Raw genomic sequence first — 12,786 nt, forward strand, 5'->3', positions numbered from 1 at the left:
AATTTACGCGACAGATCTGTGTCCATAAAATCATACCAACCCGCACACACGTTCAAATTCAATTAAACCAGACCTCTGGTTTAGCATCCACAAAGGGTAGGTAGCCTACATCTTGTGAAAGCTATCTTATCCGTAAACAATTGAAAATATCCCGATCATTACTCGACCGAGTCATTCTTCCTTACAAATAAATTACACTTTAGCATGTGCACAAACTTCTCTTTTTATGCATTTAATCAAATAATTTGGACGCACGTCACAATGATTTGCAGAAAACGACGAATGCATCATTCGTAAATCGTGATGGGGAGCCAAACAATGTTCTATACGATTCATTGTTCATTCCCACACGTCATGTGCAACACGTTCGAAATCACGACACGAAAGACATCGAAAGCAATACGTTCGACCCAAAGAACTTTACAAAAGATGAGTTAAACAAAAATACTGAAGATGTAATTAAGCACATAACGGTTCAGCATTCCAATCACAGCCTACAAAATTACAAATGAACATAAACTAGTCACCTTAGATAAAGTTTTTTCCATTTGACGGCATAATTAACTGAAATTTTTTAAAAAAACTACCACCTTCAAGACGAGGTCTAAATACAGCATACCGGAAGCCTCACGTTCTCCATGGTCTTTGTCGCAGCTACGCATTCAAAACGGAAGAGCTCAACGAGGTACCGCATCTTCTTCATTAACTAAACACGAAATGGCGGAAAGTAGAATGCCCTGCTACTCAAAGGCAACTCAAAATAAATAAAACGGTCTTCCTCACAGCATGCAGTCAGTTCTAGCCGGCAACCTCCTGAAGAAATTCAGCGGCACAGAAGGAAGCTTATGACGGAATCTTGGGTGTCTCAGCACATAAAATCCAGCAAGAAGAGCCACAACCTGGAACGGAGTAACATACAGAACAATCGCTGCAATCAGACAGAAAAGCACAAATAGTGCAGTAGCTCTCGGGTCTCTCCAGCTCAGCAAAGACTGCAGCCTCTCCCCTTGAGTAGCCAAGTCGCCAACCACTGTCTGGATTCTCCCTGCAATACTCCTCAACCTATCATATCTCATCCTCACTATGTCAGAAGGCCGCGAAGTAGGGAATGTATCAAATTCTTCATCAAGTTCATCGGGATGTCCAGAATCTGCATGAGACAGACGAGTGTCCATGTGAGGAGGGTGCCTTGGCCTCCATCTATAGTACCAAACTCCAATCAAGAAGAGGTAGAGGAAAATTGTAGGCAATATGAGCTCCGGGTACATGACCAGAATAATAAAGAGGATGTGAATGAGTACGGTAGTAATGGGGTTTTTCCAGTTGCAGATCTGATCAAACCATTTTCCAACAGCAATTATCCCACCCAAAACATTCATAATCCTGAAAAAGTTAGCTTTGCTTCTTCTCATACTCCACATGTGGGAGCGCACATCCAGCATATATTCGACCACCTCTTTCCTCAACGGTGGCTCAGCGCGGCTCAGCCTCATCGACACAATCTGAGTGGCCTGGTGCCTCAAGTTATCAAGCTGACTTACAGTTAATGGATGAATGTAGTGCATTTTTGGCAGCAGGGGCTGTGAGTACATGTGCATCATGTTAAGCAGAGAAGAGCAAGTGAACCTCACGGCCATATGAATTTCACCCATCTTCTTTACACCATTTGGGTGCAGAACTAAAAGCGGGTACGAGTGTGTGTAAACCCGATCAGTCTCGAGGGTGGAGAGACGAATCCTTACCTTCCCAATTCTTGCATCCTTGGCCCCTCCAGCCTTTTCTCCCCCGTGCAGATGGCAGTTATCAAACACCCCAATTGTTATGACAGTACAAGGATCAAACACTTCCCATGTGTACTGCTCATTCCACTTGGGCATAAAGCTATCAATAATGGTCCTTGTTCGAATCCATTTCTGCCCATATTTCGCTACACAATACGCATCTGTTGTACCCCTCCCGTCTTTGGTCTTCATTGGCATCAACCCCTGAGCATTCAGAATTCCCACTTCAAGGATCCCAATGCTGGACTTCCACAATGGTTTTGCTGTCGGTCGAAGATCACTACTATAGTATGTTGATTCATCAAGGACATGGTAACCACCTTCCAGACAGATCCTCATATGAATCCTGCTTGCAAACTTGATTTCCTTCTTCTTTTCCCCTTCTACAATAACATGCTTTTCAAGATTGTGCCAGCTAGTGTTAACAGGTTTATGATCATACCTTCGGGGCACATACTGCAGAGGAATTGCACATCTCCCCAAAACTTCATCTTTGTTAGGTGCAATTCTGTCCTCCACACTCAAAATCAAGGGCTCCTCAAATGGTTCTGATGCTACAAACATTAAATCTTCGTTCCACATAGGATTTATGCTCCTGCTTGGAGAAATCCTAGTTCTCAAAGCTTGATTTCCAAGTATAGCTTTCACATAAACTTCAGGATACCGACCCTTATCACTCGGTATCAAATCCTGAGCTTCAATCACATTAACCCTCAAATACCAAAGCTTAGGAGAGAGATACACCTTTGATCGGATATTTGCAAGACTGTCAGCTCCGCTAATTGTGGCAGCATCAGAATGCCATGCTTCAGGAAAAGCTTCATCAGCTTGGGTGCCCATCCATACAGCCAACATCAGCTCTCCCCTTGCCTTGTTCCCCTTATGATCTTCCAATCTATACCACTGAGGTGCCAGAGGACTATCAGGAGGAACACGTTTTGGAACCTCGTTCAGATCAAAAGAAACACGGCCCATGAAATCATCCTTCATAAGATCCTTGTCCTTCACAATGACCTCAAGAACCGTAGCCTGAATACGATCTTTTGAGAAGGCGAAAACTTGGTTCCACTCCGGATTTGACTTCTTCTCAAAATGTCGAGTCGCGCCTTTGTAATTCCCAAGCTTAACTTCGACATAAGGGTCACAGCTACCGGTAGCATCTTTCGCGGGCAAGTCCCTTGCCTTAACAACCCGGACATAGAGGTACTGCATCTGCTCAACGAGGTCATACGTGCTCGTTAGCTTGTCACCGGAGATCCTCCCCCCACCGAGGTGGGGTTTGGTCTCCTTCAAAGCAAAGTCTTCCGGGGGAGGTCTCTGCATATTTCGGGTTCGATACCAGAGATGCCCAGGCAAAAATGAAGTTGAAGTTGAACAGTTGGATTAAATGAGGTTAAGGAACTAGTTTTGAATTAATTCAAATGTTCCCAGAAACCTAAAACATGGAAAAACAAAATTAAGTAGCCGTTAGGTATAAGGAAAACCAAAAGCCTAGTCAAGGAAAGCGACCAAAATTCCCGGAATATTCAAAACACCAACCGCATTATCTTACCTAAACAAATAAAAGACTACAAATTACCATGTTAAGAACTCAAAACGGAAAACATATGCAAACAAAACGCATAGACATCTGAAATCATTAATTAAATATTAATTAAATTAATTGAAACTAAATTAGAAGAACTTAGATCTTTAAATTGGGGTTTAAAGAGTAACCTTCCGAAGCAGCGGAGAAATTCAAGCTTCCGATCTGAAACCACAACAACCCAGAGTCAGAAAGCATAAACAGAACAGTGAGAAAATCGAAAATGCTTTTCATATAATGTGTTTGGCTGCCGAGAAAATGACGAAAAGTGAAAAACAAAGCATGCTGTGATACCAAATTAAATTTTCCTTTACAGTGAACCCAGAAAAGCAAAAATATTTATGACTAAATCCAGAACATTACTTTCCTATTAGGAACTTAGCTTTTCAGTTTCCAAAATTTTCTCTTTTGTTTTCCTCAGATTTCCCAATAAATAAAATAGAGTAAAAAGATGGAGAAAAAAGAAAAATATACAGAAGCGAGAGCACAACAAAGAGCGTCAGATAAAAAACTAACAATGTCGGCGGAGGGGAACGGTAAGAGAGAGAGAAAGTTTACCTCTTGAGAAGGAAGAAGATGAATCAGCAGGGCTTCACAGAAAAAACCAAAAACCCAAAAGCATTCATCTTTCAAAAAAAAAAAAAAATGGAAAATAAATATAAAAATGCTTCTCAGATGGAAGCGGCGGAGGAGGGTTTCATTGGGTTTGGTGAGAGTGAGAAATCAAAAAGAGATAAGGAGGAAGAAGTAGAAGAAGCAATCTCTTCCATTCTAGAGAGAGAACCGCTGAAGGGGTAGAGAGAGAAAAGGTGAGAGAAGCAAAGCAGCAGAGAGCTTTTGCTTTTGGGTGGGATCGGTTGAATATGTGAGAAGAGATACAGAGAGAGAGAGAGAGAGAGAGAGAGAGCAGTCAGTCTCTCTTTTTTTTCTCTTCTTTAATGCTTTTACTCACTCTGTGTGTTGGTGGGTCTCCCTCTCCTCTTTCTCTCTCCTCTTTCTCTCTCCGTTGGTGTTCATAGTGGTGGGAGTGAGGCTTACAGGTCATCATCGAGTTCTTTTAGTAAAGATTCTAAAGATTTGTGAATTATTTATTCATTATATATTGTTACAGTAAACTTTTATTAAATGTTGTTTATATTTAATTTTAAATAAAAATATTTAAAAAATAATTCTTAATCATACGATGTATAATGAATAAGTCTTTGAAATTCTCGTACAGATGATCCGGTTTCGGGTTCAGGTTGGAAAACGGACGGATCAAGCGTGTGTAGGACTGCTGTCGGACCTCTCACGTGTGTCCGCATATGGTTTTGTGATAGGAATTAGGAATACTGTTTTTTATTTTCCTTTTTACAGAACAATAGGTTTTTTTTTTTTTTTTTTTTTGGGGGGTTTACAAGATGACTTGAGATGAAATTCAACAGAATGTAAGAATAATGTGCATGCATAACGTAAGAGGTCATTTAATTCTAACCCGTAGTAATAATCGATAACATTAAATGTCAATGTTGAGTAATTTTTAATTTTTATTACGACAAAATGGGTGTGATAATGCACACAAAAGATGGGATCACAGGTGGGATAGAGTGAGGGAAAAAGATCATCGTCGGATTCTTTTTCTAGGATAACTATTATTTAGGTTATTAAAGCAAAAGTTCTATTGTCAATGTGAGATAACTATCACCAACAAAAAGGACTCTAGCACAGGAATGAACACACTAGTCTTACCAATCGGCTTAACCAATGTATGCAATCATCCCGTTATTCTTAAACCTCAAATTAATATTCTTGCATAGTATTCTTTTTAAAATAGTAAAATACAACACCCAGGATAAAATCCCAAAATTTTGAATCTTAATTTGTGGTGTTGTGTTGTTTCACAACTTTGGTAAAGTTTTTCTTTTTGAATAAAAAAACTTTATGTAATTAAAACAATTAAAATGCTACTTTGATTGGTTGGATGAATAATATTTGGACAAGGATTGTCTACCCTCTCACTTCCGGTGTCCTCTATTTGTGTGGTCACGGTTAAGTCACGTCAATATTTTATATTACTATTTATTTTTGTCTTATTATCTCTATTAAAAAAATAATATAAAATGGTGACGTGGTTTAATCGTGATCACACAAAACATGAGAATATTGGAAGTGGGAGGGTAGTCAATCTTTGTCTATAATATTTACTATGTTATTATTATAATATATTATATATGAAAACAATGGTAGGAGTGAAAGAATTGATGAGATGTCTTTTCAGAATGTGCCCTTTGGATTCCCTGTCGGACTATTTAAGCATGTGGAGGTGGTGGTCATGGTGGGATCTTTCTATGCGTTCTTATTAGTTGTCAATTGGTGGGTTAAGTTCAGGTGGCTTTGTTTGGGCCCGATCACAAGACCTAGTTAGGAACTTTCTATGGGCTTTTACCGTTTAACAAGACCATAGAATAAGGTGGTTGTTTACATAGATCAACAAGTTTGTTAATTGAAGTTAATAAAATATCTTTTATTATACAATTCTAATTTAATGATATTCTTTTTTATTTATTTATACGTTGGACATTTTAAGTTTGGCTTACGTAGATAGTCTAATATTAAATATTATGATTATCCTATTTTATTATTTAGCTCAAATCTTCGTCCCTTAATATAAATATATAGTAGTACTGTAATGTTAAGGAGACTAAATTTTGTAGAATGAACTGAGAAAGAATGGTGAGGGTGATGGGTCTGTAGGGGTGAGTCCCACTTTTTTATAAAAATATTTAAATGATTTTATTTTTATTTTTAATATTTGATTAATTTTTTAACCCAATTTATTTAATAGAGAAATTGATAGAAAAACTAACGTAGGTCTGACATTACAATAAATTCGTAAAATAAAGTATGACATTGTAATTATTAAAATATGAGGTATGAGATTGTGGTTCGACCCATAGTTGAGGTAGTTTTGTGTAATTTACCATAGTTTTAGTTATACTTTTAGAAATCATTGTTAGTTTTAAAATCATATTACATATTAGGGTAATGCTAAGAAGACTAAATTTACAAACTAAATTATGTATTACCAATAGAAATAAGTACGTTTATCAACGTTTAAGTAATTAATCAATCATTAACTTCCATATCCTTTAGTTTCCAAAACTTTGTCTACAAATTTAGTCTTCTTATGATTACTCTACATATTCTTTTAAAGTTCGAAACGTTAAAGAAGTGGAAAAATGAACTTTAGGAAAAAAAAACCAAAATGCCTTCAGCATGTTCTAATTTTTTTTATTTTATTTGATTTACGTATTTTTTGTAATTAAAATTTTCTTAGAACATGCCTCTTATCTATCTAAGAATTTGCTTTTGTTGTCAAGAAATTATTATTAGCCATTTTGGAAAGTTTTAGGATTTTTTTACTAAAACGCCCTTGCTAGTTTCATCCCTAAATTAAATTAGGAGATTATAAGATCGATTTTGTAATGAGATTAACAAATAAAATATATGCTTAAGCATGGCCAGCTGCATTCTTTGCCTTAATTGTTTTAGGAGTGTGATATCCACACACCCCATTTTACTTCTCACACACTTTTTTAATTTTCGACCGTCAAATCGAATGAATTGAAGAAGTTCAACGGACAGAAATTATCAAAGAGTGTGTGAGAAGTAAAATGGGGTGTGTGGATAGCACACCCCTTGTTTTAAGTCATAACCTATCAACTCAACCAAACTTGACTCCCAACAAGCAATTTCTAGTTCATTTCGAACCAAAGTTTGAGTAATAAATAACACTCCTTACTCAACTCTAAAATTTGGGTTGATTATTAATTATCTAAAACATTTCTCTTAAAATGTTACATTTTCCCATCTGGAGTTTGAAGCTCGAAAGGAATCAAGGACTCTTGAACTCATTTTTCCTAAGCACTTTCAGTAAGTATCTAAACACCTAAATATAGTCGCTTACCCTTAGAGTGGGTCAAACATGAAGTACATTATGTTTGCTTCCAAAAACTCACATCTCTAACTGATGAATTTACATGTATAAATGGTATAGCTTATTGTGGATGCAAATTCCGTCCAAGGTTGGATTGACAAAATAACACATACAAAACAAATTATGTCGTTAGCCTAATTGATGAACACTCGAGAAAAAAAATAGAAGGGTGTCTATCAAAGGCATTTGATGCCTATGTTAGAAATATTTTGAGAGAAACAAGAACAAAGAGAATTCTAAGTAGTAAATGCCGATTACCAATCTCCTTATTTGACTTGGCTATTTATAGGAGAGACTCCTCAGAGGTAACTAAGGGGTGGAGCCGCATTCCATGTTAAGCAGACTGATATGTTATGCTAGCGTTGTCACGCCCCCGGCCCGAAAATATTAATTTCGGGAAATGATATTGGTGACAGCCCAAAAACTTTGCTTTATTTTGCAAAATTTTAAATCACGATTCTTTATTTAAATTCCTTAACTCCCTCTCAATAAACATAAACATAAACATAATTAATTTATAAGGCATGTGCCTAGGCTTTCTATTAATTCAAAATTTACTTCTAATAACTCAACTTCTTAACAGAAATTAATTCTTGATTATTTAATCTTACTTGTTTTATGGCTGCATCTAACATCTCGTTAGACTACCTACGTACCCTAAACAGGGATCAAATCATTCGTAGTTCACAATTCATTATTTACCAATTCCCAAACGTATTCTAGTAACCACCATATTCAACACTAACCTTTATAATCCAATTCATATCAAATGGCTACCAATTATAGATTCAGAATATCGAAATTTACATGAAAATAGCAACATCGGCTCCCTGGCCGTGCGCTTCCGCACCTTCCGCTGCCGGCCATCCCGGCTCGCCGGAAGAATCAACTATTTCTAAAAATTACCAAATTTTACACTAAAGTAGATCTCAATGAGTGGAGCAAGTTTTATACCTGCAGCCAAGTCCAATTTGGCCGGAAAACAGCTCAAATCACACTCGAACCGTCGGAAACCCTTGATTTTGGGGGGTTTTTTTATTCAACTCCAAAACATCTCCGATGCCCCAACCAATACATGGGCTTTGTTCCTGAGGTTGAGGGGAGCCTATTGGTGGTGGTGGTGGTGGTTGAAGGAAATTGTTTTAGGTTTTGTTGATTTGAAGATAAACCCGTCGCACCCTCAGATGTGGGTTTTGTAAAATCAAAGTTAGGGTGGAATTGATGGAGGGATCGATTGGCCTCAAGGTAAGGATCATTTTGACACCAATCTCGCCGTCCTTGGTGGCCGGAGTTGGGAGATAGAACCGAGTCCGGCCAAGGTTCCTCAAGGGGATCTATTTCCCTTACCTTTTTTTTATTTCCTTTCCTTTCCCCTCCTTTCTCCTGTTTCTCATTGGCCCCCTCCCCCCATCCTTTCCCTCCTTTCTCTCCTTTCTCTCCTTTCTCTTCTCCCCTTCTCATCACAATCGTCCCTTCTTTTCTTCCCTAAATCTTAGCCACATACTTGGCTTTCCCCAAATTTGGCTCAAAGAAGTCTGGAGCCTTCTCAAAAATAAATTGACCATTTTGTCCTTGACTTTAAATGTTAATAACTTCTTGATTATAACTTCGTTTCACGAACGGTTTGCATCTATGAGTTCGTGAGATCGAGCTCTATTCAAAAATATAAATTGTGACTTCGATCTTCAGATTGTAAATAATTAATTCCCAAACTTCAAACTTCATCACTAATTTAATTTAAAACTAAACTCAAATGAATTAATAAAAAATTTCCAAAAATAACATAAAATCTCAATAATATAAACCCGTAAATTATAATAATTCTGGAAACAAAACTTTAAAAGTTCTCGATTAAATTCTTCATAACTGTAAATCGATTTATTTTCGATTTTTCTCACATATTCATAATTATGAATATATAATTCATATATTTAAATTTTCTGGGTATTACAAGCGTATTGCAGATCACACTTCGCAAGAAGCTAGCGGAATGACATCCAAGGAGGCCTCCTTGAGCCGGGGAATTCACAGTGGCAAGAATGAGATATCATGGGCCTGAAGGATGCCTTGATATGTGTATGAGCCTAAAGGCCTAGGACATATAGCGCAGGCAAACGTTTTAGCCCTTGAAAGTCAAGTGTGGTCTGGTAATGACGTCAAGGGCAAAACCATTGTTTTGAGCTAAAAGTTCACATATCGTTCTACTATTTGAACTGGTTAAACCAGTAGATGACTTTGGGTTTTTTAACTTGTGATTGAATAATTGATTACAGAAAAAAATAAAAAAATGGGGCTTCATTATTTCTTAAAAAAAATGTAGAGAATTTGAAGATAGAATAAAGGTTCGTGCTAGTGTATTAACCTTTGAGAAACATACATGTTAAATAGAAGTTGGTAGCTTGTGTAAACGCACGAAAGCCATTCTGACCACACATTTATATATATTTAATTAATAATATTTATTTGGCATGTGCCGTTCACATGTGTACACACAAAATAAGGTTTTGTGTCTACAATTATAAAGTAGGACACATACAATTATGTATATGAAGCCTATGTATAGACACAAAAGTCCTTTTGTGTCCATGTTCAGTCAAAAAGTTGTCAAACCAAAGGTTAATGTCCCACTTTGCTTGGTTTTCGTGCCTAATAATGTGTTTGTATCCCTTATTTTTTTTTACATTGGTGCCCTATATTGAATGTGCATTGTTTCGCTCTATTAGTGTTCACAAAGACACAAACTCCTCATTTGTGTTCTTAATTTTGTACACAAAGACCATTTTTTTGTTTTTAGTGCAAGCATGTTGGAGCCCCTTCTCTATCAAAGTTGGCCACAAAAGCCCAATACTAATACACTCCTAAGTCATGCACGTCTCTATCAAATAACTAAATTGCACATAAGATCTATGAAGTATGGAAACTCAAATCCCTTATTTAATGGGGTTTGTGCGTTTATGGGATTTCTCCTCTCTACGTAAAAGGCATTCATGGCCTTGCAAATGGCAGCCGTACCGTTTGCAATGCCTAATAAATCTTTACTGTAGATCAATAGTCTAGCTTTTATGTTTTATCCACTAATCACGTATTAAGGGCATGAAGGGAATGATGAAGAAATTTAAGACATCTCAATTGCTTTCATGTTGTTTATGAAAAATAACGATAGGGTTTAGGGAATTTAAGCCCAATCAAAGCGTGCTTTGTGAATTATGAGTTCAGTATGACGAGAATACCTTTGATGGTGTGAGCAGAATACAACTTCAACCCTAAGGGCCCATTGGTTAGGCTAAAAAATTGGTATGATAGGTTTGGGATATTTGTTCAGTGTGTGGTGTAGATAACTCAACTAGGTTAGGATTCAAAACCAAAAATATATTGATGAAATAATTTCGAGCTTCTCGTCTCCCACACACAAAAAAAAATTAAAAAAGAAGAAAAGTTTGAAAAATAAATTGAACGATATTTGGAAGCTAAACTCGATTGTGGAAAAAAAAAATTGAAAGAAATCTAGAAATAAATAAATGAAATATGAAATAAAAAAAATTGAACAAACATGAAATCAAATTGAAATTCTCGTTGCTTCAATTATGGACCCGAATTTGATCGTTATCCATCCGAACACAAAACCAACATCAAGAAAATATTTCCTACAATTTTTTTTTTTTTAATGGGAAAGAGAGATTGGGAAGATGATGGTAATTCTAGATGGGGAAAAGAGAGAGAAGAAGATGATGATGATCATGATGAGAAGATGATGATGATGATGATGATAATGATGAGATGATGATGAAGATGGCTTCAGATGGAGGAGATGGGACTCAAAACCATGTTGTGCAACATATTAAAAATCCCCTCAATTAAAAATCCATGAGCAGTTTACAAAATATCTCATGTCGTTGTTTCGTTTAGGGCTAGAATCTCAGTTTGATTTGAAAACGTCACAAACAAATTATGTTTGGTCGATTTCCAAGATATTGCAATATCTCCAATGGTAAAGACATAACCCACTTGAGAATGCGCCATATGCTAGTTAGATAAATAATCAGCGTAAGTACAATCAATAAGACAGACAACATTTCGAGGATTAGGAGGTTGGATCCACTCGGAGATGCATAGGGATAGAATAAGCTCATATCCATTGTACTTTTAAGGTAACACATGATGTCTTTTAATACATGTCCAATGAATGCTTGTAGGAATATTGCTATATCTTGACAAAAGATTCATAGCAAATGTGATGTCTGATATAGTACATTGAGCCAAGTACAATAAAACACATATAACACTTAGGTATGGAACTTTAGGTTTCAAGACCTCTTCATCGTCATTTTTAGGACATAATTGATCTTGTTGTACATCTAGTATTCGAACAATCATGAGAGTACTCGAAGGTTTTGCTTTATCTTCAATAAAGTGGATAACACCTTCTAGGTGTAGTTCGATTGATGGACCAGAGTACCATCCGAACAATGCTCGATCTCCAGGCCAAGACAATATCAAGTTTTCCCAAGATCTTCCATCTCAAATCCGGCTTCAGGTGCGAGACAATTTTCCCAACCTCTTTGGAGTCCCATTGAGATTCATATCATCAACATAGATTGCAACAATCGCAAATCCAGAATATGACTCTTAATAAACACGCAAGGTCATAACTTGTTATTCTCATATCACCAATTGATCAAATACTCGCTAAGACGATTATACCACATCTCTCTAGATTGCATCAATCTGTAATGTAGACTTCTCAATCTTATAGAGAAAGTGTTCCATGGCCGGGATCTATTTGAGTAGTCACTCGGAAGTCCTTTATGAACTTTCATATAAATATATGTATCTAGGTCCCCATAAAGATATGTTGTGACCACGTCCATGAGCTACATATTTAAAATTTTGAAAGTTAACAGACTGATAAGGTAGCAGAACATTATGACATTACAGGGAATAAGTGTCCTTGTAGTCAAGTCTAGGGTGTTGAGAGATGTGCCACAAGGCGTGCTTTATTACGCACCATTTTCTTATTCCCATTACGCTTCTTTACGAACACCCACTTACAACCAATGGGTTTCACAGCAGATGGTGTTGGAGTTACATGTCCAAATACTTTACGCTTAGTTAAGGAATCAAGTTCAACCTAGATTGCTTCCTTCTATTTTGACCAATCAGTTTTACATCGACATTTATCAACAAAACGAGGTCCGATGTCATCGCTAATCAAAATCTCAGTAGCTACTACAAATGCATCATCGACGATAATCTCATTACGATTCCAAACCATATCCAAGCTAGCATAATAGACCAAAATCTCTTAATTCTTGAGAGGCGACTATTTCTCTTCCAGAACACTATCGTGATCTAGAGTAACCTCATGCGGTGGATTAGATGAGACAACGATTGGATTTGACTAGCTTGTGTCGTGTGTTTCCTTTTTTGAGGGATACAAATCCCTC

At 36.8% G+C, this 12,786-nt stretch overlaps 1 protein-coding gene across 1 annotated transcript; it reads right to left on the bottom strand.

Moving 5' to 3' along the window:
- Positions 1-343: 343 nt before the first annotated feature.
- LOC137745091 (FT-interacting protein 3) lies at positions 344-3,533 on the bottom strand. Its single transcript, XM_068484965.1, has 2 exons — positions 3,498-3,533; positions 344-3,216 (listed from the first exon to the last, which is right to left on the bottom strand). The coding sequence occupies exon 2, from the start codon at positions 3,102-3,104 to the stop codon at positions 780-782; it is 2,325 nt and encodes a 774-aa protein (XP_068341066.1). The 5' UTR covers positions 3,105-3,216; positions 3,498-3,533; the 3' UTR covers positions 344-779.
- Positions 3,534-12,786: the final 9,253 nt, after the last annotated feature.

The sequence above is a fragment of the Pyrus communis genome, chromosome 9 (genome assembly GCF_963583255.1).
Source record: "Pyrus communis chromosome 9, drPyrComm1.1, whole genome shotgun sequence".
Taxonomy (NCBI): Eukaryota; Viridiplantae; Streptophyta; class Magnoliopsida; order Rosales; family Rosaceae; genus Pyrus; species Pyrus communis.